Genomic DNA, 27,451 nt, shown 5'->3' with positions numbered 1-27,451 from the left:
AAAAAAAAAAAAAAAAAAAAAGGAGAGGGCTGGTGTCTCTTTACTTCAAAAAGGGAAAGTTGTACAAGTTTCCCGTTCTTCAGCATAGGAACAGGGACAGAAATCACACCATATGTGGTTTTATTCATTTCGGGTATCTCTATGAAGTTGCAAACAATTTTCTTTTTTGATTCCATTTCTTTTGGCCGGAATTTCTCAACCTTGCTACTATTGACATTTTGGTCTGGACAGTTCTTTGTCATGGGGGCTGCTGTGCATTGCAGGGTGCTTAGCAGCATTCCTGGCCTCCACCCACTGGATATGAGTACATCCTTCCAGCTGTGACAACCCAAAATGTCTCCAGACATTGCCAAATGTCTTCTGGAAGACAAAAATTATCCCTGGTTGAGAGAGAACCACTGTTTTTGGCAACAGGATGTTCTCTGCCCTGGGCACTTTGGTTCCTGTTGTCTCAAAAGGGAAGCTAAGATACCTGGTTACCCTTAGTGTGGCTGGTCAGGTAGTGGTGAGGGGCTTTGGACAGTGGGACTGAACCCTAGGATCTAAGGTGGGTGTTCAGTGCTGTACCATCTAAGGATGCTGTTCTGTGCTCAGATAAGCCACAGAGCCTAGGGTGTCAGGAAAGGACTTAAACAGCCAACCAGGAAGGATAGAGTCTGGGGTTCGTGTGAGGAAAGCAACAGTGAAGGCTGGGGCAGGGGAGCAGAATCTTCATTTCCCTCCAGCAGCCAGTGCCCAGTGGCCTCCCAGCTGGCTGGGCAGAACCTTAAGATGCTAGAGAATGGCCTTGGTGTATTACTTTCCATCACCCCTGCTTGTTCTTATTAAAATGTTTTTCTTTCCTACTTTTCCACCTCCTTCTCTTTCCATCTTCTGATCTGAACCTCTGCCCCTCACCTGTTCTTGGGTGCCCCAACATACTCCAAACTTTTAGGCAAAAGGCCCTCTCCAGCCATATTTTCAATAATGCAAATGCAGTGGATGGTGGTCTCCTCAGGTTCAAGGACACTCCACTCCTGGACTCATTTAGACCATGTTGCTATCTATCGATCGTTTTTGATTGATTGATTGATTGATTGATTGAGACAGGGTCTCACTATATTTCTCAGGCTGGCTGCCAACTCCTGGGCTCAAGCCGTCCTCTTGCTTCTGAACCTCCCAAAATGCTAGGATTACAGGTGTGAGCCACTGTGCCTGGCCCTTTTATTTTTTTAAGTTCTGTCTACCCCCTCCCATTTCAGGTGTGTCTTCTGTAAAATGCAATTCTCACCAGTCCTTTGAAGAGTCACAAGATACAAAGTCAGCAGTGGCCTGGGAGGGATGGGGATGTACACATGGGGTCCACTGTGAGGTGCCCAAGAATTTGGGGATAAGGTCAGATAAACATCACTCCCTGAAAATAAAGCTAGTTTAAAACAAATGCATCATGGCTGCATTTGGGCAGCTGCAGAATGATGCCCCTCCTGCAGCCAGCCATCCTCCTTCCCTGGGCACATGGGTGGGAGCAACTTTGCCAATGTGCAGCCCAAGGCAGGGCAGTCACTTCTGTGGGCCTCAGTGTCCTTGTCTGGGAAATGACAGGTTTAGAGGAGGTGATCCATGATCCTGTCACTTAAAGTCCATACATATATCCTGCCCGAGTCCAGACAATTTTAACCTCAAGGTTGGACCACTTGTGAGCAGACATTATATTTAGCTGGTCTCTTTCAACAAGGTGGAGTTTAGTGATTAGGACTTGGTGAACAACTTCTGAACTCCCCACCCAACTTGTCAGCCCCAAGATGGGCTTGCCTGGCCCACCAACTTGACAAGGCTGCCTGGTTGGCTTTCCTGGGAAGGGAGTTTCTTCCTTTTTTTTTTTTTGAGATGCAGTTTCACTCTTGTTGCCCATGCTGGAGTATAGTGGTGTGATCTTGGCTCACTGCAGCCTCCACCTCCTGGGTTCAAGCTATTTTCCTGCCTCAGCCTCCCGAGTAGCTGGGATTACAGGTGTCACCACCACACATGGCTAATTTTTGTATTTTTAGTAGAGATGGGGTTTCACTGTGTTGGCCAGGCTGGTCTCAAACTCCTGACCTCAGGTGATCCGCCCGCCTCGGCCTCCCAAAGTGTTGGGATTACAGATGTGAGCCGCCATGCTCGACCAGGAGTTTATTTCTGATTCAGCTGCAAACATGGTAGACTGTAAGCTCTCAGTGGGCAAAGAGCTCGGATTTATAGATATCTGGGCCCTAGGGTCTAAAAAGATGCCTTGCACCAGTGGGACTTAACAAGTTGCTGGTTTTAAGTCAGTGTCAGTTTCATGGGCGGCGCAAGGGGTTGAATCTTTATCCCAAACACACTCATTCCTTCATTGCCTCACACGCACAACGCTGGTCAATTGGTGCTTGTGGTGGCCAGCTGTTGGGTTGTGTGGCCTGCCCTACCTTCTGAGAGCTGCACATTGCTCCCCTCCTCCGCTGCAAAGCTCCCTGCGGCCATGTTCTTCTGCACAAGCCTGTCCTTGTAGCCACAGCTGATGACACAGGGAGAGTACCCATGTAAGGCAGGCTGACCAAGTCCTGTCCCTGGGAAAAGAAGAACCAAGAAACAGACCCAGGAAGTTGGCTTGAGGGGTTGGATTTGTACCAGTTTTACTTGGAAGATGCTGGAGGTCTTGTCATTTGTCCCATCAACTGGAGAAGGTGGCTATGAAGAGAAGGGCAGTGCTGCAGTACAGAGAGGATCCAGGTGACATTTAAGGCTGGTTCCAGGGTTCCCAAGGCTCTGCTGTACCCTTCCCTGAAATTCTGAATCCACTCTGGATTCAAAACAATGCCCCTCACTCACTCTTGTTTTCCCCTAAGTCATTTCTAATGGGTGCATTTCCTTTACTTGAAGCCAAAGGATTCCTAGCAAGTGCAAGCTTCTGACCTCACAGAGAGGCCATGGTAAACATCCCAAGGAATGCATAAGCCATGGGTTCAGGGATTTCAGCCACTGCAGAAGACAAGCTGTAACCTAATTCAATCATAGTTGGCAGCTACCAGTGAAGAGGCTGGCAGTCTGGGCTGTGGGGAGCTTCCCCGTGACAGATGGAAGGGGTCCCTGTATCTGGAGAGGCTCTAGAACCTCCTCCCAGTGAGGCTAATGTGGTCTGAAGAGGGTCTCTTTGCCAAATGACATTCTGGGGTTGGGATCTGGGATTTCCCCCACTACTTCCTTACATCATTTGCTAAAGCTCAAAAGCTTCCATGTAACGACATCAAACAGATCTGAAACCACAAATAAAGTAATGTCTACTTAACACTTTGATCAGCACTCATGTTTCATTTTGTGTGCTTTGGAAAGAAATACAGGCTCCTGTGCCATGGGATGTTAACTCTTTTATTAATTTAGGGTTAACATTGTATTTGCTTCATTGATTTCTCTTTCAGAGTTGTAGATTCAATAAACAACATCTGGGTTCTCTCCAGCTCACAGGTGACAAGGCAAATGCACTGTTATCAAACAGGGGAGCAGGACAATATGGAGAAAGACGAGGTCGAAAAAATTTAAGGCAAATGTTACTTCCCTATTCAAGGGAATTGATCAAGCAGATCTGTGCATTTCAATGAAAATATATGAAATATTTGTCAAAATAATTAACATCGGTAAAAATTACAACATGTAGCTTATAAAATGCCTACACAGGTTTGGCAGAATAAATCCAACTGTGTCATGTAGACTCGTAATATACACAGACACAGGAGCATCCACCTTAAAAACGAGTCTTCTGAAGGGCAGAGGCCAAACGTATTTTAAAAGTAATTCCATAAAATGGGAAGTGATGGATGATTAACAATGGATGGGCTGGCTTTACATTTTGTTCAGAGGAATTGCTTGGCCATCGGGGTACCTTTTGGCTGGCCACAGAATGCCTCCTGTTGCCCCTCCTCAGAAGGCTCTGCATCAGGTCAAGGTGGTCGTTCAGGCCATGAGACTCCTGAAGACACAGATAGAACACGGTAACAAGGAGAGCTTGGCTTGCTCAAAGGAGAACGCTGCGGGGAAAGAATCTTCTGGTCTGGGTTTGGAATTTGACTTTCTAAGCCACTACTGCAGTTTCAGAAGTAGCTGACTATGTAGAAATAGATACTCCGGCCCCAGTGGTCATACATTTTATGCCCTCAAACCTATCTTATTTATAGTCTGACCAAACCGTCCCCAGACTGCTCAGTGGCAGGCAATAAGCAGGTAGATTGCTGGCCCTTTGTCACATGTGAGGATGGCCCAGGGTTCGCTGGCTGGGCCAGGGAGATTTACTACAGAGCCGCAGAAAAGCATGGGGAGAAGAGTGATGTGTGATGCCAAGCGTCTTTCTTTTCTGCTTTGGTCTCGAAGATTCAGTAAACTTATGGTCCCAGAAGCTGCTCCAAAGCCAGAGCTGTGGATTCCCAGAATTCATTTTGTTCCTGTTACAGTTTGTCAGAAGACTGGAGCCAGCAAGCAGCATTTGAGAGGATATCACCATTTTAGGAACACCTCCTTAACAGCCACCACCCACCTGGCTTGAGTGCTCAGAGATGCTGCTCCTGGGGAGATAAAGCTGTCAGGTGCAGGGCACCACCCCTGAAACAGGCTCTGGCCGACAGTCTGGAGGAAGGTGGACGGATGGATGGATGGGGGTCCCTGCCCTCTGTGGGCAGCTAGACACCCCTACCCGGCCAGGAGGCATGTGCGGCAGCAGAACTGAATGAAGAGTTTCCGTTCACACAGCCGGTTAGACTTCACCATCTCGCAGAATGTCTCATCAGCTGGGGCCCGGCATCAGGAAAGGAAAAGGAGGGAAAGGTCAGTCTTTGGTGCCTGTAAAGATGGTTTCAAGGCCAGGCGCGGTGCCTCATGCCTGTAATCCCAGCATTTTGGGAGGCCGAGGCGGGTGGATCACCTGAGGTCAGGAGCTTGAGACCAGTCTGACCAACATGGTAAAACCCCATCTCTACTAAAAATACAGCAATTAGCCGGGCATGGTGGTGGGCGCCTGTAATCCAAGCTACTTGGGAGGCAAAGGCAGGAGAACCACTTGAACCTGGGAGGTAAAGGTTGCAGTGAGCTGAGATCGTGCCATTGCATTCCAGCCTGGGCAAGAAGAGCAAAACTCCGTCTCAAAAATAAATAAATAAATAAAAATAAAGATTCTTTCAATCATTCCACATATGCTGGGCATCAGTGCTGCCCTGGGCAAGAGGGACACAGACGGAGGTGGGCAGCAGGATGGCAGCCCTTGAAGTCCCTCTCCTGCAATGCACTTGACTCTGAGAGCCCTGTGTGGCAGGGGGCGGGGGGGGGGGGCAGGAGGGGCACTGGTGTATGGGTCTTTTGCTGAGTCTAAGTGACAAGGTGATTCATGAGCAGGATGTGGGGGTGGTGTGGGAGGGATCTCGGGAGAACACCCAGCCTGGGCCCGTGGGGCACACGTGCACCTGTCTTTCTGGACAACTGTGCTGGCGGTGGAGCTTAGGAGGAAAACCCTGGGGGAGGCCGGAGGACAGGCCTGGAGGCAGGTGGGAATGGAAGCTGCTTCCAGGGTGGAGGGGGCACCCCGGACAGGGAGGAGCGGGGATGGGAGGAAGGAAGCTGCTGTGGACAGGACTTGCTGAAGACGCAGCTGTGGCAAGGTGTAGAGGCCTTTGAGGATGCATCATCTGTGGACCTTGAGGCCCTCCAGTGGCAACCACACTTTTTTGGGCTGGATACAAAACCTGGGCAGGTGACTTCCTAAAGAGGGAGTTTCCAGGCCTTTGAAGGGACATAATTAGACAACCTTCCCACCCCCCCACCAAAAAAAAAAATAATAATAATAACAGTAACAAGGCAAGGAGGCATCCCAGGGCCCTCGACAAGCTCCATGCTCTGCCAGGGCAGGGCCAGTGCCAGCTTCATGCCCAAGGACCATCTGCCCTGACCCTGGGACACTGGAGCAGACCGCCTTCCTCTTCTGGCTGTCAGAATGTGGTGCTCAGAGCTGGCCCCATGTGGCTCCACCCTGCTGCTTGCTGGGCCAGAGTCCCCTTCCCTGCCAGTGTGTCTATAATGGCTCCTGCACTGGACCTCCAGGCCCGAGTCTTCTGCCAACCCTCCTCGTTGCCTGGAATTCCCAAACTGGGCACTTATCTTCAGTCCCCTTTTAAGTTTCTGTTTTTATAACTTGTCCTCGTCCCCCATCCCACTGCAGAGCCAGGGCTCTCCTGCAGCACGGATGTGGGTCCATGCTGGATCCCTGTAGAGCTGGGATTGCTGCTGCTGAGCGTGTGCTTGACTCTGGGCTCTGTCCCCCTCATCCTGAGCCCCTCCAGGCTTCCTGGCTTTGACCCCCAAGGGCAGGCTTCTTTTATGGGATGTCACACCCAGGCCACGGGGGCCTATGGCATGACAGTGGGAGCAGTACAAGGACAAAATCATTTTTAGGAGTCACTCAATAAACAGATCAGCAGTGGCTGGGAGGCCTCTCTGGTCAATGTGTGAGAGGCCTAGAGGGAAGTTGGGAGACAGGGCAGCTGTCTTCCAAATCAGCTAGAGGAATCCCAGACAGTCAGATCAGGGGCACGAACACCTGTCTGTGGAGCTGCCGTGCCTGTGTGGCTTTGCTTTTCTCTTTTGAGCACAAGCTGGCCAGCTGAGCTCCTCCACAGGCAGCCCCAGGGTAACCCAGGGTAACCCTGCTGCTGCTCACCGTTGCTGCACGTGTGGTTGGTGATGCAGGAGGTTCCCAGCTGTGTGAAGCCCGTCTTACACCTGCTGCAGTTCCTGCTGGAGCCTGCACAGCTCAAGCAGTTCTCATCACACCTGTGGGAAGACACCATTCCTGCTAAGGCTGGGGAAGAAGCCCCACCACTCTGGGCTCCTTTCCCAGAATCTTCACCTCCCTGCACCTCCTTCCCACCCCGTCAGCCTCGGTCCTCTGTGGAGAGGCTGTGTCCTCCACCATTCCCTGACACAGGGGCCAAGTGTCTGCATGTCTTTTCTCCTGTCTGACCTCACTACTGCCCTGGGAGGGCACGGACAGCCATGGCCAGTTGGCAGGAGCATGCCCAGGATCAGGGGCCAGGTCCAGGCCTCCGAGCCTCCCCGCAGCTCACCAGGACACCCTCCTGGGCCCTGGCACCCAGCCCCACCGCTCCCCTACATGGCTCCCAGAGCTGTGTCAGTCTGCTCTGTCCAGCGGCTGCCAGGCTGCGATGGCTGTAGGCTTGGGGTCCAGGCCAGACTCCACCCAGGGATGTGACACACCTGACTCGAGCTGACCAGAAGGCTGCTGTCACCTATATGTGGCCATGCCTGCTTACCCTCGGGGAGTGGGAGAGATGCCCCACAATTCCTGCCCCTCTCGGACAGTCCTGGTCCAGCCTGCACAGACAGAGACCATGGCCAGGGCTATTTCTAATGCAGGGTAAACGTGACCTCAGAGGAGGGTTGGTGCACTACAGCCCAAGGGCCACAACCAGCATTTATCCTGGACCACAGTCACACTCATTCATTTACAATCTTTTGTGTAGCAGTGGCTGAGCTCAGTAGCTGTGACAGAGGCAGTATGGCCCCAGAAGACTGAGCGACTGACCATTGTGCCTTTTACAGAAAGCACTTGCCAATGCGGGCCAAGTGCTTGAAGGAGTGCACCCTGGCTGTGCTGCTGCCTGTCCTCAGTCCACGGCCCAATGACTCAGTCTCCACAGTGCTTGCATCAGCTGTCCACCTCCCCATTGTTGCCAGCTAAGGGTTGAACAGGCCCCATAGGCAGGGCTTGGAGTTTTGTTGTGCTGATGCCTGGGCCTCCCTGGGGGGCAGTTCTTTGCTTTATATAGATGCCCCCTCCCTGCTGTGTGAAGCCTTCCATGCCAGACGCCAGGCCTGCTCGTGGGGCTCTTTGCAGAGCAGCCCTCTGATGGGGTCTGGTCTCATCACTGACTCTGCTGCTCTGGAGCCCCAGGTGCAGCATCGCTTCAGCCCGGTGGGGAGGTGGGTTTTATTCCTAGTGTGTCTGAGGATGCTGAGCCTAGAGCTCAAGTCCTTGGTCTGTAATTGTAAATGTGTAAACCCCACAGGCAAACTCACATCCAGGAGCCTTTCTAATGTTCCTATCCAGGCCGCCCCAGAGGAAAGGACAGGTCAGAGGACTTGCCAGAGGGGGTTGTGCACTTGTGGGAAGCCCCATGGGTCTGCCCCCATCATGCTGCCCCCTCCCCACACCTGGTCTTGCACATTCTGGTGGCACAGCCACCAAGCAAACCCTTATGCCCCAGTACAGGGTATGACTTTCCCTACAGACCCTCTGGTTTCTCTTACAGACAATGCCACTGGTGAGAGGAGAACCAGGGCCGAGCTGAGTCATTTAAAGAGATGTCAGTGGTCTGGAGGACCCAGGGGCCCAGTGCTCCCAGGCCATGGCTAAGGGTTGCTTCATCTATGAAGAACTGTGGTGAGGAGTGGGCTGCGGTGGGCAGCCAGGCGGTTATGGCTTGCTTGCTTCTTCAAATACAACCTCACTGAGCTCAGTACGATGGCAGGGGCCTCAGTTTTCCCCTGCTCTATACCAAGTTGCCACACACTTAGCAGCTTAAAATAACACCCACTCAGTGGCTCCCCGTTATGCAGGCAGAAGTCCAGGTAGGCGCAGCTGGGCTCTCCACTGAGGGTCTCACGAGGCTCAGGGCAAGGTGGTGGCCAGGCTGGGCTCTCCTCTGGAGGTTTAGGGAAATAATCCATCACCATTCTGCTCAGGGAGAGGGGTGATGTCCCCCTCCCCATTAGGCCAGTGCAGATGGCTCTCCCAGGGAGAGCACTGTTTCCTGTGTAGCTCCTGCTTTCCATCAGGATTACTGTCCCAGCAACGGGTCCTTGTGGGCAGCAACAGCTTTGGGCAGGGTGGCTTTTAAGATGCTTCTGGTTCTGCAACCATCTATGGTACCTACTTTACCCCCAAACACCATGGCCGCTTTGCCCTGCCACATTCTGGAAGGACAGGCATGCCTAATGCAGCCCTCTCTCCCTGTCCCCTTGCAGAGGCCACTCCCATCAGCCTCCTGCCTGTTCAGAAGCAGGATGCAGAAGACTGACGCTTTCATGCTCCAGCCTGCATGCAGAATGCTCATTGGCAGAAGGCATGCCCCTTCAAGGTGTGCCCCTGAGAGTCTCTGCCCCGCTAAGCCTGGGGGCAAGTGGAGGAAGGGCCAGGGCAAGAGAACTTTGTCTACCCCTCTGGCAAGCACTCCACAGAGGTCTCTTTTTCTTCCAAGTTGTCCAGGCTGGCTCTTGCTAGGTCCTCTCACTAGGTCTTAAGGGTGTCTGGCCCCTCTCTGAAGGAACTTATCATGCATCGTTCTCAGCTTCGGGCCTCAGCTTCCACCTGCAGTTGCCAACCCAGCAGGCCTGCGTCCTGGCCTGCTTGTTCCAATGCAGCTCTTGTCTGGCCGCATGCTCCCTCGGAGCTGCCTGGCACAGCAGCAGCGGACGGCCGCAGCATCCACCAGCATTCTGGGGCCTGGAGGATGCCTGTGGTTCTCTACCAGCTCAGGCTGTCCGAATGGAGAGAGATCCTGCAGAACCAAGGGGATCAAGGCCTTGCTTCCTTTGGGAGGAGTCCACACTGACGCTCTTCCTGGGGGCGCTTCTCCAAGACCCGGTGTGTCAGCCCCAGCACTGTCAGCCTCTGCAGGGCCGAAAGGTTCCCCTTATGTGGGAACAATACCCAGGAAACTCCTGTCCTCCACTGCCCAAAGAGGTTTGTGGTGGGGCTGCCGCCTGCTGCCTCCTGGGGGGCAGGGTGTGCCAATGCCTCTGGCTGCCTGCAGGGGTCCAGTTGCACAGCTGTGGACATAATCAGCATGCCCTGAAATCCAGGGCATTTGACAAATGAAAGTGATTATCACTGTTCAATTCCAAGTTCTCCCTGGATTGCTATATTTAATTATCTGAGAACCAGCTGACTGGTTAACATGAAAGGTTTAACTTCAGACAACTGTGCCCAGGGCCCTGTGCAGGACTCAGCAAGGCTGCACCTTGCAAGTGCATGGCAAGTTTCCTATTTTACAGCAACCCAGTAGAAGGGGCTGATGCTTGCAGAGATACATAACCACCACCAGGTCCCTCTGCTGTGGGTCACACAAGTGCCAGGACTCGGTGGTCCCTCATGGGCTCACTGTGGGGTTTGTTTCTAGGGGAATAGGTTACAACCCATAGTGGTTCTTACACACAGCCTGGGAGGCAGACCCCATTGCAGGGTGAATCTACCAGTGCTAACAGGTACCCAGCTGGGAGCCAGGCATGGGCACCCCTCCTGCTCTGACACAAGCCTTTGAGGGCTCCCTCATTTTAAGTCTTTTTCAGACGGAAGCCCTGCGATATGGTTTGAACATTTGTCCCCACCAAATCTCATGTTGAGATGTGATCCCCAGTGTTGGAGGTGGGGCCTGGTGGGAGCTGTTTGGACCATGAGGTGGATGCCTCATGAATGGCCTTGCACCATCCCCTTGGTGATGAGTGAGTTCATGTGAGAGCTGGTTGTTTAAAGGTATGTGGCAACTTCTTCCTTTTTTTTTTTTTTGAGATGGACTCTCGCTGTGTCACTCACGCTGGAGTGCAGTGGCACGACCTTGGCTCACTGTAACCTCTGCCTCCTTGGTTCAAGCGATTCTCCTGCTTCAGCCTCCTGTAAGACTGGGATTATAGGCACACACCACCACATCCAGCTAATTTTTGCTTTTTTTTTTTTTTCTTTAGTAGAGAAGGGGTTTTGCCATGTTGGCCAGGCTGGTCTTGAACTCCTGGCCTCTGGTGATCTGCCCATCTTGCCTTCCAAAGTGCTGGGATTACAGGCGTGAGCCACCGTGCCCGGCCTCCTTCCCTCTCTTGCTCCTGCTCTTGCCATGTGATGTGCTGCTCTTGCTTCACCTTGCATCAGGAGTAAAAGCTCCCTGAGGTTTCCCCAGAAGCTGAGCAGATGCTGGAGCCACGTTTCCTATTAAGTCTACAGAACTGTGAGCCAAATCAACCTCTTTTCTTTATAAATTACCCAACCTCAGGTATTTCTTTACAGCACTGTGAAAGCAGGCTAACACCTGGCACTTCCCTCACAGCCCACCCCCATCATCACACCTTCACAGCCAACCCCCATCATCACACCCTCACAGCTCACCCTGATCATCACACCCTCACAGCTCAACCTATCACCACACCATCACAGCTCACTCCATCATCACACCCTCACAGCTCAATCCCATCATCACACCCTCACAGCTCAATCCCATCACACCCTCACAGTTCACCCCCATCATCAGACCCTCACAGCTCAACTCCATCATCACACCCTCACAGTTCACTGCCATCATCACACCCTCACAGTTCACTCCCATCATCACACCCTCACAGCTCACCCCCATCATCACACCTTCACAGCTCACCGCCATCATCACACCTCACAGCTACACCCAGTATCACACCTTCACAGCCCACCTCCATCACACTTCACAGCTCACACCATCATCACACCCTCACAGCCAACCCCCATCATCACACCCTCACAGCCACCCCCCATCATCACACCCTCACAGCTCACATCCATCACACCCTCACAGCTCACCCCCATCATCACACCCTCACAACTCACTCCATCATCACACCCTCACAGCCCACCCCCATCATCACACCCTCACAGCTCACACCCATCACACCCTCACAGCTCACCGCCATCATCACACCTCACAGCTACACCTAGTATCACACCTTCACAGCCCACCTCCATCACACTTCACAGCTCACACCATCATCACACCCTCACAGCCAACCCCCATCATCACACCCTCACAGCCACCCCCCCATCATCACACCCTCACAGCTCACATCCATCACACCCTCACAGCTCACCCCCATCATCACACCCTCATAGCTCACTCCATCATCACACCCTCACAGCCCACCCCCATCATCACACCCTCAGAGCTCACACCCATCATCACACCATCACAGCTCACACCCAATAAAACACCCTCACAGCTCACTGCAACATCACACCTCACAGCTTACCTCCATCATCACACCTCATAGCTCACTCCCATCATCACACCCTCACAGATCACACCCATCATCACACCCTCACAGCTTACCTCATTATCAAACCACACAGCACATTCCAATCATCACACCCTCACAGCCCACCCCATCACACACTCACAGCTCACCGCCATCATCACGCCCTCACAGCCCATCCCCATCATCACACCCTCACAGCTCACCCCCATCACTCACACTCATTATCACACTCTCACAGCTCACCATCACACCCTCATAGTCCACCCATTCATTACACCCTATAGCTCACCCCCATCATCACACCCTCACAGCCCACTCCCATCAAAACACCTCACAGCTCACCCCATCACACCCTCACAGCTCACCCCCATCATCACACCCTCACCACCTGCCCCCATCATCACACCCTCACAGCTCACCCATCATCACACTGTCACAGCCCAGTGCCATCATCACACCCTCACAGCTCACCCCATCTTCACACCCTCACAGCTCACCACATCATGACACCTTCATAGTCTACCCCCATCATCACAGCCTCACAGCCCACCACCATTATCACACCCTCACATCCCACACCCATCATCACACCCTCACAGCTGACCCTCATCATCACACCCTTACAGCTCATACCCATCATCACACCCTCACAGCCCACACCATCACACCCTCACAGCCCACACCCATCACACCCTCACAGCTCACCTCCATCATCATACCTCACAGCTCACAAACATCACACCCTCACAGCTCACCCCCATCATCACACCTCATAGCTCACAAACATCAACTCTTAGAGCTCACACGCATCATCACACCCTCACAGCTCACACCCATCATCATACCCTCATAGCTCACCTCATCACTCCCTCACAGCCCACCTCCATCATTACAACCTCACAGCTTATCCCCCTCATCACACCCTCAGCCCACACCCATCATCACACCCTCACAGCTCACACTCATCATCACACCCTCACATCTCACCATCACACCCTCACAGTCCACCCATTCATCACACCCTATAGCTCACCCCCATCACACCCTCACAGCCCACTCCCATCAAAACACCTCACAGCTCACACCCATCATCACACCCTCACAGCCCACCCCCATCATCACACCCTCACAGTTCACCCCATCATCACACCCTCACAGCTCACCACATCATGACACCTTCAAAGTCCACCCCCATCATCACAGCCTCACAGCCCACCACCATCATCGCACCCTCAGAGCCCACATCCATCATCACACCCTTACAGCTCACACCCATCATCACACCCTCACAGTCCACCCCCATAATCACACCCTCACAGCCTACACCCATCATCACACCCTCACAGCCCACACCCATCATCACACCCTCACAGCCCACCCCCATCATCACACCCTCACAGCCCACCCCCATCATCACACCCTCACAGTTCACCCCATCATCACACCCTCACAGCTCACCACATCATGACACCTTCAAAGTCCACCCCCATCATCACAGCCTCACAGCCCACCACCATCATCGCACCCTCAGAGCCCACATCCATCATCACACCCTTACAGCTCACACCCATCATCACACCCTCACAGTCCACCCCATAATCACACCCTCACAGCCTACACCCATCATCACACCCTCACAGCCCACACCCATCATCACACCCTCACAGCCCACCCCCATCATACATGCTTACAGCTCACCCCATCATCACACCCTCACAGCCCACCCCCATCATCACACCCTGACAGCCCACCCCCATCATTACACCCTCACAGCCAACACCCATCATCACGCCCTCACAGCTGCCTCAAACTCCTCATTGTTGCTCCCACCCTGAATAAGACAGGTTGCCCTGCCCTGTTCTGGGTCCTATGTTCATGATCTCCCAGCATAGGGCAATATTCAGCCAGAAAAGAGGAGACCAGAGCAAATGGCTTCTCCTTTAACAGCTAAGGTCCAACAACAGAAGGGTCTAGGGCCATCAGATAAGAATGGTGACTGTGGATGGACCCATGGGAGGAAGCACGAAAGGAAGGGTAAAATACACGTGCATTGATTGTGCAGAAAATGGCTTTAGAATGAGGAAATTGTCAGGATCTTTTTACTTTCTCTAAAGTATCTAACTAAAAAATATTTTTTTAGGCCGGGCGTGGTGGCTCACACCTGTAATCCCAGCACTTTGGGAGGCTGAGGCGGGTGGATCATTTGAGGCCAGGAGTTCGAGACCAGCTTGGCCAACATGGTGAAACCCCGTCTCTATTAAAAATACAAAAATTAGCTGGGCGTGGTGGCGGACACCTGTAGTCCCAACTACTCGAGAGGCTAAGGCAGGAGAATGGTGTGAACCTAGGAGGTGGAGCTTGCAGTGAGCCAGGATAGCACCACTGCACTCCAGCCTGGGTGACAAAGCGAGACTCTGTCTCAAAACAAAACAAAACAAAACAAAATTAGCTGGGCATTGTGGTGCACGTCTGTAATCCTAGCTACTCGGGAGGCTGAGGCACGAGAATTGCTTGAACCCCGGAGGCAGAGGTTGCAGTGAGCTGACATCACACCACTGCACTCCAGCCTGGGCAACAGAGTAAGACTGTGTCTCCAAAAACTAATTTTTTAAAACCCAAAACACGGTTTCTCTGATTATCGACAGTGCAAAGGATGCATGCTGAGTGTGACATGGGCAGGGACATCCACTGGCGTGTGAGCACCTTGCTATTCTTCCCATCCTATCCCATTGCTGTACAGTGCCTGACCCACGGCAGGGACCCAACAAATATGCATTCAGTGAACAAAGGGAGGAAGGCCCCTAACCAGCTCTGTAAATGGGCTCCTATCCACTGTGGGGTGATGCAACACGCCCTCCCCCGGCCCCTGAGGAAAATGCTGCCAGACTCTGCCCTCCAGTCACTCCTTTGCTGGACACAGCTGCCTGCCGTTCCCTGCCAGGAAGACCGTACCTTCGACACACTTTGTGGGGCAAGCCCGGCATCTCCTCTGGGTAGAACCCCTCACCACAGGCTGGCACACACTTCCAGTCTTGGAAGTGGAAGTTTTTCGCACAGTGAATGCACTCTTCTCTGCCTGGCCCTGAGAGATACAGGAAAAGAAGCAGGTATCAGGGATGGCTGGCAGAAGACCATGCCCCAGGCCTGCTTCAGGGCCTTGTGAGATCAGGGGTACCATTCAGAAGCCCCCAGGCCACCACCACAGCTGGCATTTCCCAGGTTCTGTGAGCTGGGCCATCCTCACCCACTCCCAGGAGGTGGGCATCACCATCCCCATTTCACAGACGGGGACATCAAGGCATGAGGTGATCTCAGAGGTAGCACACCTGCCCACTGGCCATGTGACGATGATGGGCCCTGTTTCCAACAGGCCTAGGCCCACTTCTGCTCCCTGAACACTTGAAATCCAGTGCTAAAGTCTTCATATAAAAAAATATAAAACAGCCATTTATTTTTTATATGGATACATGTTGAAATGGCAATATTTTAGATACATTAGGTTGAATAGGATATGTTACTAAAATTATTTTTGCCTGTTTCGTTTGACTGTTTAAGATATGGTTACTAGGCAACTTCAAATTGCAGCCATGGTTTGCATTTGTGGCTCTTCCATTGCACAGAACGCTGTAGACGATGATGTGGGAAGATGAAAGAAGAGATCTTCGGGAATAGTGTTGATAGGTGTTTGGTGTGTACAGTCAGGGCATTTTCAACAATAGAGAAAAAAATGCCTAAGACTAAGGGTTTATGGCACAGGGAGGAGAGACTCGAAGAGACAACAGTTCTGAGCAAAGGGCCATGAGTCATGGAGGAAAACCTTCAGGTTGGCTAAGGGTCTGAGGAGGAACTGTTGACCTGGGTCAGACGTTGGACTAGATGACGAGATAGCACCTCCTCTGGGCCAGGTGTCTCCAGGGAGCATCTGATGGGACGTCAAAGAGAGGCAGTGAGGTGGCCACTGACTGACAGCGGACAGGGTCACAGGCAGGGAGGAAATTATCTCAGGGGCGCTATGAAAATCACAATGCCAGAGTAAACCTCACCGCAACTGCTTCAGTTTGACTGTGGTCTTAGATTGAGGCCTTGCAGTCTGCTCTGGACTCAGATGGGGCCTCTCACTGTGTCAAGGGAAAAGCCCTTTGCAGAGGTTCTGGAGCCTGCAGGGCTCAAGCACAAGGCCCTGGGTTCTGGGGCTGGCTCCACACCTCAGAACCACAGCTGTAAGGCTGGGAAGGAATTCTGAGCTCATGCAGGAGAAGCTCCTCCTTTGAGAGTCAGGAAGAGTGAAGCCGAGAATGCCACAGAGTTTTGAGCAGGAGGCAGACGTAGGGCCCTCAAGGGGCCTCTTGAGGACCACCGTCTTCTTGGTGGGTGTCTCCCTCTTCCTGAGGTGCAGTGGAAGGGCTGACCCCAGGGTCAGGACTCTGTTCGGTTTATGTTGTTCTGGAGCAGAGGCTGCTCTTATGCTTTGGCCAATGCCACCCCTCCCCGTCGCTGATCTCTGGGAGCATCTGGTGGGTGGGTCTCGTGCACAAGGCGGGGCGCCACTCTGAGCGGGGCTTGGGAGCTGTTCAGGGCCTGCTGTTGTACCTCTTGTGCCTCACCTGCTGAACCGATCACCCCCGCTGTCCTTCCTCCAGCACCAGGGTCCTTAACACTTGTGGAGCCTCCAAAGTGGGAAAGAAAGCTTGTTCTCATTTGTACTTAGTTTAATGCTCAATGTATTAAGCTTCAACATTGTTAAAACATTTATTTGGAGATGGCAGTGATGGTGGCTCACAAATGTAAATTCACTTAATGCCACCGAACTGTACGCCTAAAAATAGTCAAGATGGTAAATTTTATGTGACGTATATTTTATCACAATAAAAAAGCTGTTAAAGTGGGTTGATTTTCTAAGCGACCTATTTTCTCAACTACTAAAAAATATGAATTTCATAACTCAGTGAAAGTCTTTTAAGGATTCCATTAAGTCGCAAGTCTCTATAGACTTTGAACACTTTAAAAGCACCCACAATCATAGCAATAAGAGCAGAATGGGCTATGCTTATATAGGACCTGCTATGTCATTTGCGGGGCCCAGTATAAAGTGAAAACATGGAGCCTTTGTTCAAAAGCTCGAAAATGTGCCATGACAGGGACTGAAACAGAAAGCATTTTCCTTTCTTTTGTAATCTCTCTTGGTCTGCTGTAGTGTTTCTCATTTGCTGTTTCAAGTCATGCCATCTCAGGCATAGGATGCTCATGCATGAGGACCGACTGTCACAGGTGGCTTGGGGCACTGCCCTACAACTTGGTATATGTGTGCCCTGCAGGCTGCCAGCTGCTAATCCACATGCCATGCCGCAGGTGGGTAAGTCGAGTCCCATGGGGCCACTGCATTAACCCAGCTGTGCCAGCAGCCCCGAAGGATTACAATCTCCATGCCAGGACACACGGGGCACCTGGACTCAGGAGGATGAGAGGCTCATCTCAATCGAGTTGCCTGCCAAGTGCACTGGAGCACTGTGAGCCAAGGGTGGGGACAGATTCCACCAGGTCCTACCCCAAGCACTCATGCCTGACTCCAACCCTCCCCATGACTGTGCCCAGGCCCCTGGGTGGGTGGTGGGCAGCAGTGGTCACTGAATGGGAGCAGGGAGGGGAATGCCAGGTGGGCCTGGGTCTCCAGGGCACATGAAGTGGGCAGCTGAGAACAGATGTCTCCAATGAGGTCCACACCTGACATGTAGCAAGAAGCCTCCAGTGACTCAGAGGAGGAAAATGAGGTCTCTCTCCCAAGAGGCTGCCAGGAGATAGATGTACACGTTCCCAGGAGCTTAGAAAGAACCCCACGCCAGAGGGCATGGGGCACAGGGCAGATTCCCTAGAGCTGTGGACCTGCTCACCAATGAATTTAATAGCTGAAGTGATGGAGAAATCACTGGTTTGAGATGAGAATTCCAAGTGACTCTACAAAGATTTTTGCCATCAGGCAATCTAGGGACTCAGAGAAAGAAAAGTGAATTATTGAAGTCAAAGAGTTATAAAATGGTATGCCTGAATGTTATGGATTCGAGTGACTATGAAATTTAAATAAGCAACATCAGTGATGCTTCCTAATCAATCTGGGCTAAATAAGTCAAAGAAACAAATAATAAAATAATCGACACAAAGGTGACAGGCAGACTGCTAGGGAAATCTGCTGAGCTGCCAGCGGGTGGAACCCATCCAGATGCTGAGCACTGTGGCCTTGAGGATTGCCCCAGGAAGGAACTGAGGAGGACGTATCTCCCCTGGGTTGTCTGGGGTCAGCTTGGCAATCATAGGAGGACACCGGCCTTGGCCATAGCCTTGGTTTATCATGCCTGTCTATTCCAGGACAGTACGGCAGGTAGCTGCATGGGGTACTCGTGGTTGGCCACACGGGGAGGGGCGTGCCCATTCTGCAGCATTTCTGAGGAACAGTAGTATCATGGCAACTGTGATTTAGCAGAGACTTAATTCTGTTTTTTTTTTTTTTTTTTTTTTTTTTTTAAGACAGAGTCTCACTCTGTTGCCTAGGCTGAAGTGTGCAGGGGTGTGATCTCAGCTCACTGCAACCTCCACCTCCCAGTTTCAAGTGATTTTCATGTCCCTGCCTCCGCAGTAGCTGGGATTACAGGTGCCTACCACCACACCTGACTAATTTTTGTATTTTTAGTAGAGATAGGGTTTCGCCATGTTGGCCAGGCTGGTCTTGAACTCCTGACCTCAGGTGATCCACCCGCCTTGGCCTCTCAAAAGTGCTGGCATTACAGGCACGAACCACTGCGCCTGGCCAGTAGAGACTTAATTCTTAAAGTGTTACTGCAGAAAAAGCTCCTATGATGTGAGTTTCTTAGAAAGGACCAAAGTACCAAGGGCAGGAAGGGGAGAGGAGAAAACTTAACCCAAAACATATCTGAACCCACAGACTGATGGTACACTTCAACTTACTTGTGCAAATAGCTCTGCAAAACAAAACCCAATAAAATGAATGAATTCTCTGCCATTCTGCATAGAAACTGTGCCTGGGAGACATTCGTGCCATCATCTTTGTGGGAAATTATAATACATGTGAAATTGTTTATAGAATTCTTTTCTTCTTTGAACCAACTATTCAAAATAAGTGAAGATAGGTACAAAGAACTAAGGCTATGTTTGAAAACATCCCCGTCCCCACCTGGATCCATTCCCACCTCTCCCAAAGCCCTCTCCATGTTTATGGTGTTGTGTTTCTGTCCGCGCCTTTCCACAGCAAGAGTTGAGCTCCGAGACAAGATGGCCTGAGTGGTTGAGCATCCCTTATCCCTTTCCCCGTCTGAAATAGCCACTGCCTGGCTGGATTTCTAATGAGAAATTCAGGCTGTTTGTTCAAAGTGGGTCTTTGCATTGTTTTGGGACTTTGTTTGAAATTTAAAAACATGGTTTTAAAAAGGATTTCCAACAAAATGTTTTCCTTTTATGGAGAACAGGGTCTCACTATGCTGCCCAGTCTAGTCTTGAGCTCCTGGGCTCAAGCTATCCTCCCACCTCTGCCTCTCTGAGTGCTGGGATTATAGGCATGAGCCACTGCAATGTACACAAAATTTACCAGCTCAGCTATTTTTAAGTACACAGTTCAGCAGCATTAAGTACATTCACACTATTATGTAACCATCGCCAGCATCTATCCTTAGAACAATTGTCATCTTCTCAAGTTGAGACTCTGTAACTGTTAAACATTAAATCTCCACTCTCCCTGCCCCCAGTCCCTGGTACGGCCTTTGTACCTTGTTTTGCCTTTGCATTTTAATGCTGCAATAAATGCAGAAGCCCATGAAGTCCTAGGGCTTTCTCACTCTCAAGGCAGTAGCCTACCCGCTTGGGTAACGCTGGCCCGAGGCCTCCACAGGCGGTGAACTCACCCACGCAGGTTCCGCAGGTGTGATGGCATTCCCCACATCTGATCAGCTCTGAGTCAAAGTAGGTGCCTGGCTCGCAGTCAGGAATGCAGCTGCCCCGTGCAAGGCTGTTGAAAAGAAAGAGGCAGATTTCCACATCCATTCCAAAAGTCGAATTAAATTATGATTTGCCCTCTAACACCTTTCCCAAGAGGAAATGTAAGTGGCTGAGGCACAGCTCTTTGTGTCACCAAAAGTTCTCAGCTAAGGAAAGTTGGGAAAGCCATCCTGCAGTCCGCTGGGGGCCCAGCAGGAACAGCCATGAGGGCCTGGGAAGCAGAGCTCCCATTACTATGCCGCATGTGCTGGGCTCCGTCCGACCCAGTGATAGCTTTTCCTTACTGCCATTTCTCCAACTCGATTCCAAACCCCATGAAGAGAAATGGAGCTGTGTGGGTCACCACTGGTGGCACGCTAGCTCAGTCTCAGTGTCGAGTCCCTCTTGAAGTGTCGGCATTTATGACATGTGATGGGGCTGCTGGCTGCAAGGCTGGCCCTGAACCCCAACCTGCTCCTGTCTCTCTTGCTTGAAACCTTCTGTAGCTTCGCAATGAACTTGAAATAAGACACTCTTTAGAGCCCTAGCAGGCCTGTCAAATGCAGCCCCTACCTCCCTCTTTCACCCCATTTGTGCCTGCCCTCACCTCGATCCAGCCAGCCGAGTGCTGGACAGAGACACAGATGCTGAGCTATACCACCCATGCAGATGGCTTCTGCCACTTCCCAGTGTTCGAACCTGAGCAAGCCCGCCAGCCTCTCTGCATCTCCATTTTCCTTCCTGTTAATTGGTTTCTACATCATAAAGTTGCTTGGAGGACTCAATGAGCTAATACCCATAAACATTTCAGTGTCTGGCACACAGCAGTGTGAATAAATGTCACCTACAATTATCTCTTTAGTTCCTGAGATCATACTGTGGGTGCTGTACACGTTTTAAATGGGTTTGCCACTAAACATACTGAGCAAGTGCTATGGGGTGCATCTGTCAGATCCGGAGACTCCTGCTATGACACTGGGATTTATAATAAGAAATATATGTTTGGTCTTTGTCCTGGCACACAGCTTCTAAGACCCTTGGAGTTACCAAAGTGCCAAATGTCTTTAATAACTGATGACTGAGGGGTTCCTGGGTAGCCTCTAGACAGGAGCTGGCTGCTAGGGAACCAACCATGTGATCAGAACATTGGAATTTCTAGCCCTACTACTCTGACCTCCCTCCTGGGAGGTGAGAGGGGCTGAAGGCTGAATTGATTACCAATGGCCAATGATTTAATCAATCATGCCTATGTAACAAAACCTCCATAAAAAACCCAAAAGGTCAGGGTTTGGAGAGCTTCTGGGTTGGTGAACAAGAACACATCCCACATCCTGGGAGGGTAGCACAGCCCAGCCCCATAGGGATGGAAGGTCCAGAGCTCAGCCCTTCCAAACCTCACTCTCCGCATCTCTATCTGTCTGTGCATCATATCCTTGTAATAAATGGGTACACGTAAGTAATGTCTTTCACTCTGAGCTGCTTTAGCCAATTAATCGAACCCAAGGAGGGGTCATGGGAAATCCGATTGATAGCTGGTCATTCAGAAGCACAGGCCTTCCTCTTCATGGTGCCATGCCCACTGCGAATGGCAGTTAAATCATGTCTTTAATAACTGACATTCCCCTGCAACCCTTCCTGTGTTGATCCCCCTGAAGAGATGGATGGCCGGAGGCGGCGGCTCGGTCGCTCTCTTGCTGCTTTAACATGACTGCAGTGATTTGAAGTCACAGCTTAAGAGGATATTGGGCAATAAACGGAAGCTTTCTGTGGCTGATGGCTGGCGATGTGTCTGGAGTTTGCATGCCTCTCTGAAAGCTTGTCATTGATGGAACCACTGCTTCTATGTGGTGGGGCTACTGCCAGGAAGCGTTTTCTCTTTAGCACACTATTCCTGAATTGAGTATCTGATTTCCCTCTCCTACAAGATGGGACAGGATGCATAAATGCATTCCCTGGGATCCCTCAGCGCTTCTCTGCTGGGAAACAGGCAGGTTCCAGGGTGCTGGGAACATAGAGCCTCCTCTTCCTGATACCCCCAGCTACCAGCCTGGGTTGAGGATCCACTCCTGGGTTGCCTGACCTACAGAGCCTGGGACATCAAAGCTGGCCTCTCCCAGGCTGCCAGCTGAATGTCTCCTCCTTCCTCTTCCAACTTTTATCTCTTTGGGGGATCCCTTTCCTGGGCCAGTTCATCCTTTCACTCCTAATCCTGCCTTGTCCAGCCAACAGGTTTAAATGACAGCAGATGTGATGCGTGACTTTGGGGGCCTTGCTTTGCCTTCCCTCTCCTGGCCTCCTAGCTGCTTGCGGTCCTTTCTCCCCAATACTTTCATCTGGAAGAAAGGGGCAGGCTGAAGGAAATGAAGACAGTAGCATAGTGCCTCCTGGGGAAACTTCATCTCCCCTGTTTGTAAAATGCGAGTAAGAATTATGTCTACTTCATAGGTTGCTGCAAAGATTAAATGAGGCAATATTGGTGCAAGCACCTGGAATAAGAGAAAATATGCTCAGTAAGTTTTCTTTCTTTGTTCTTTACTCCAAAAAAGGAACTTCTTCTATGGAGAATTCCAGTCCTCACAGCATTTGAGAAGGGAGATGGGGCTGGGGGGTATGTTGCATCCCTCCACCGCCTCACCCTGCAAAAGCAACTCCCCGCCCAGACCGCAGCATCTTCATCACTGCCAGCCTGCTGAAATGCAGAGTAGTGGGCTCTAGCCAGACTCGCTGCATCAGAACCTGCATTTGAACATGAGGTGATCCTTCCAGTGTGGACCATGGTGCTAGTCTCCCTACTATGGGAGTATCCCCCCCAAAATTTTGAACAGAATGTTCTAAGATTTTAGACAGCAATTTGGAGGAATAGGTAATGTATATTTGGTTGCATTAAAAGGAATTTGGTTGCATAAAATGGGCTAAAGAAACATTTCAAAATATTCCAAGAACAATCATTAACCCAGAAGAATGATTTTAAAGAAAAGGCATGCTGAGCTTTATGGGGCTGAGCCTGATGGAACAGGGAGAACCAGGAATGTAAAGAGCACCCTCAGGAAGCAGTAAAGAAGTCAGGATCTGGGAAAAAAACAGAAGACCGAGGGATGCAGATGAGAGAGGGTGGGTGAGCCACTACAGCCCACCCCTGGCCCAGACAGGGAGGGGAACTGGAGCAGGTGGAGGTGCTGGAGCGAAAGGAGGTGGATCTGAGCACAGCCCAGTGCTGCATGTGATGCAATCAAGTGCTGCTTTGCCCAATTCGCCCATGTTGTGTGAAACATAGAGATTCCACCCATCCTCTCGCTTTCCATCCTACACAGCCATCTCTAAGTGGACACATGATTTTCAGGACTCGGAATCTTTACCCTCAATGGCTTTGGGCCTCTGACAGTTCAGCTTTTAGGAGAAATGCAAAAATGTGGTAAATCCATAACAAACTCAAAACAGCACCACCACCCTGGCATTCTTCAGGTTTCGAGGGGCGTTTTTACCTGAATCCTTCTTTACAGACAGTACATTTCTCGGGTTCATCCACGCACTTTTTACAGCTTGGGTGGCATTTAAGGCAATTTTCTGACCTGGAGAAAACAGCAAGATAAGAAAAGAGAAGGGACGGCACTGACAGGAATCAAATCTGGGCAAGCAGGCCCCCGGCATTTCAAAGCGGGGTGTAGGTGGGCTGTTCCCTGAGTCCACCTCCAGAATGTGTAGAAATGAAGCAGCCAGAGGCTGCTTGCACCTGGGGTAGGGTCACAGATTTCTCCCCTCCCCTTTCTGAGGTAGAATTCAAGTCCTCAGACAACCACCAGAACCTCTGAGGTGGTTCCACTTTATTTTTTTTTTTTTTTTTTTTTAGAGACGGAGTCTCACTCCTGTCGCCCGGGCTGGTAGTGCAGTGGGCGGATCTCAGTTCACTGCAAAGGCTCCGCCTCCCGGGTTCACGCCCATTCTCCTGTCTCAGGCCTCCAGGAGTAGCTGGGACTACAGGCCCGCCACCTCGCCCGGCTAGTATATATTTTTTTTGTTATTTTTTAGTAGAGCAGGTTTCACTGTGTTAGCCAGGCATGGTCTCGATCTCCTGACCTCGTGATCCGCCTGTCTCGGCCTCCCAAAGTGCTGGGATTACAGGCTTGAGCCACCACGCCCGGCCGGGTTCCACTTATTTCAACAGGGATGGAGGCCAATTCCTGGTGGGCTGAGTAGAGTTTAACGAGGTGGAAATCTTCATAAACGTGGCCAGGTGTGGGCAGGTGGGCAGGGGGGAGCCTGAGGTTGCTGCTTGCTCTCCACAGTGCTTTCCCAGGGAAACCTATATATGAAGATCTGGTGGCTCTAGATGGTGAGACAGGAACCTATGGTGAGTCATCGTGCCTCCTGGGGAAGTTCTGGGTCACCCCAACTCCCATCTGCAATGTCATAAGTTATTATCTGGGTTGGCGCCTCATTAAACACCACCATGCACCACTCCTAAGTGACTGGGGTGCTCTGGGCCTGGGAGCTAACGGCTGCTTGCTACACCTGTGCATGTCCCCGCCGCAGGGCCCCCTCACAGGTGGCATCATATGCCATAAAGCAGGGGCTGAGTGAGGATGTCGGGTTGAAGGAGGGCGGCCAATTGTGCCCTTGGGAAGGGGGTGGGGATGAAGGTGCCTGCATCCTTTGCAAAGGTCTGGTTGGCAGCCCAGAACAGGTGTTTGCAAAGGCTGTAAAATGTGTCTTGCATGACTTTTTGTTTCCCCTCTAAAGGGAGTCTGGGAAGGGTGAGGTGGCTCATACCTATAACCCCAGCACTTTGGGAGGCCAAGGCAGATGGATCATTTGAGGTCAGGAGTACGAGACCAGCCTGTCCACCATGAAGAAACCCTGTCTCTACTAAAACACACAAAAGTACCTGGGTGTGATGGCGCATGCCTGTAATCCCAGCTACTTGGGAGGCTATGGTAGGAGAATTGCTGGAACCCAGGAGGCAGAGGTTGCAGTGAGCTGAGATCACACCACTGCACTCTAGCCTGGGTGACAGCGTGAGACTCCATCTCTGGAAAAAAAAAAAAAAAAAAAAAGCGGGGGGAGTCTGGTTATTTGATGGTTTTAAACATCTTTGAAGATTTCCTGGGTCTTGTCCACAGGGGTAACAGCAATGCCATGACAGGTTGGATCAATGACCCACCCTGAGCAGCAAGGGCCCGGAGAGGAGGGCTGTGGGGAGGCCTGCTACCTGGAGGACAACCAATGCCAAACGGTAGCTTCTTTAACGTGTTTGACAACCATCCCCCATCAATTTAACCCAAGCCCTGCTTTTGCATCTCCCAGGGCAAGGTGAGTTACTAAAACACTGGCATGGGGTCTCGGGCCTAGAACTCCTGTCCATTGCCCCACCCTCCTGGGACAGCAGGGCAGCAAGACACCTGGCCGTGCTGCTCTGAGTTACAGTCCCACCTCCATCATGACTAGCTGTGGCCTTTGCCCTTGTGCAGCTTTGATTCCCCACCTGTGGAAGGAGGAAAACACTGCCTGTCTAGTGTTTAGGGGTGTGGATGCTACCTGTAAAATGCCCCGCAAAGACCAACCCATCCCTTCTGAGCCCAACTGACATTGGTCAGCAGCTCCTTTTCATTTTCGGAGGTCTGCAAACCTTCTGCCCACACTTAAATCCCAATTTCATCTCAGCAGCTCTGCCTAGGAGGGCTCGCCCCCAGCTCTGACCGCCAATTCCATATGCCCTGACCCATGCCCAGTGCACACATCCTCTGTTACAGAGAAGCTGATGGCATAGTCTTTCCTGGAGAAGAAATTACAGGACAGACAGCAGGACCTCCTCTCCTGGTACCTGAAATCAGACTGAGCCCAAGAGTGGCTGGCCCTAGCCACCTCTCAGCCCTTGCTCAATAGTGGATGTTGACTCTGGTACAGATGCGTGAAATTCCCTGGACAGCGAGTAAGGCCAGGATTTCTTTCAGCATCACTTGGAACTTCTCCTGGCCAGGTCTGTGGGGGAAGTGCTATTAACTAACAGGTCTGGGTGCTTTGATTTCATCATCTCTGCCTCCTTCCCCTGTTGCAAGTCCTTACTCAGAACAACAAAATACACAGGAAGCAGAAGTCTGGGAAATTCTCCCAGGAGAGAGGGCATAGGCCCAGAAAGTTGGGGCTGGCTCATCAGTTCTTGTGCCCACGAACATGCCACTTACTTTCATCAGCATAAAATCCTGCAGGACAGAGGGTCACACAGGTGTTCATCTCCTGGTGGTGATAGAACCCACGGCGGCAAGACAGGCACTGTGTCGCACCCCTGCCGGAGCAGGTCTCACACCCCTTGTGGCATCGGCGACAGCGTCTTGCTGCTGTGTCCCCAAAGTACCCCAAGGGGCACACACTCACACACTTCCTGTAGGAGCAAAGGCAGGAGGGTGAGGGCCTTGCCAACCCGGCCCCAGCCCCAACCCCATGCCCGCCCCTTTGTTTCCTTTGAGGAAACAAAGGCTTCAGGAGTGAATGTCAAACATGATGCCCTTTGTCTTGGTGAGTGCAGTTCTGAGGTTCCTACATACACAGGTGGAGAAGTTGGAGGCCTTGCACAGAACCTGGGAATCCTTTCTTTTAAAAGCTGGCCCCACTGAAAAGTCCTGAGGGTGTGCATGGTTTCCCAAGGGCATCGTGAGGTTGGTATTTGACTTCTGGAGCTGTCGGCTCTGGCAAAACCCTCTCTCGGATGCCCTCAGGGAGTGAGTCTCGTGGGCAGTGAGTAAGGCCAGCAGGGTGACAGCCTTTGCACTTTAGCCAGTGAGTGCCTGTGGCTGGGAGCTCCAGGATGCCACGAGAGCCACATGGGCACCTGGCTCCACCGTGCACGGCTGCACCCGTGCCTGAGCCCTTATGGGTGTGCACCATGGTTGGTGGGTGCATCTGTCACCCAGGCCTCTGGGGAGCCTAGCAGTGTCCTGTCATCAGGGCCTCCCAGGCCTGGCACGTGCAGCGCATGATGGGTGCTCAGGGAAGTTTGTGAAATGAGAATGGACGACAGAGCAGCTGCAGGACTGTCAGGGAAGATAATTTAAGAAAGTGGTGATGCCAGGAGCTAGAGGAGCTCAGTGGACAGAGCTCAGGGCCTGACTGCAGGCCACACAGGAGGGCTCACTCACCAGAGAAGGGTCAGCCCGAACCGGGCAATTGGCCATATACCTAGAGGCCCAGGTCAGAGCTCCTGATATCCTCTCTTGGGGTAAACTCAGCGAAACTTTCACTCAGTGAAAGCCCCACACCCAACCAGAGTCCAGAGACACTGAGAAAAAGACCATCAACAGGCTGCAAGGGCAGCACCAGGGTCTTGAATTGCATCCGTCTCCGGGCCCTCTGGGACAGCCTTGCCATGCCCAACATGACCTCTTTCTCTTTAACAACATGGATAGAAAAGCGTTTACAAGCACGGACGCCAATG

General features: G+C 51.6%; 1 protein-coding gene across 1 annotated transcript in view; it reads right to left on the bottom strand.

Annotated features, from left to right (window-relative positions):
• Nucleotides 1-3,345: 3,345 nt before the first annotated feature.
• Nucleotides 3,346-27,451, bottom strand: part of PCSK6 (proprotein convertase subtilisin/kexin type 6) — a 193,292-nt gene continuing 169,186 nt past the window's right edge. The window contains exons 19-24 of the mRNA XM_017863382.1: nucleotides 26,201-26,401; nucleotides 23,508-23,594; nucleotides 19,953-20,056; nucleotides 14,998-15,127; nucleotides 6,695-6,807; nucleotides 3,346-4,775 (exon numbers count right to left, since the gene is read on the bottom strand). Of these exons, the coding sequence (XP_017718871.1) occupies nucleotides 4,678-4,775; nucleotides 6,695-6,807; nucleotides 14,998-15,127; nucleotides 19,953-20,056; nucleotides 23,508-23,594; nucleotides 26,201-26,401 (733 nt within the window). The 3' untranslated portion in view covers nucleotides 3,346-4,677. The remainder of the gene's footprint in view (nucleotides 4,776-6,694; nucleotides 6,808-14,997; nucleotides 15,128-19,952; nucleotides 20,057-23,507; nucleotides 23,595-26,200; nucleotides 26,402-27,451) is intronic.

Source organism: Rhinopithecus bieti, unplaced genomic scaffold (assembly GCF_001698545.2).
Source record: "Rhinopithecus bieti isolate Rb0 unplaced genomic scaffold, ASM169854v2 scaffold_69980, whole genome shotgun sequence".
Lineage (NCBI taxonomy): Eukaryota > Metazoa > Chordata > Mammalia > Primates > Cercopithecidae > Rhinopithecus > Rhinopithecus bieti.
This window is presented reverse-complemented; position numbering and strand designations above follow the sequence as displayed.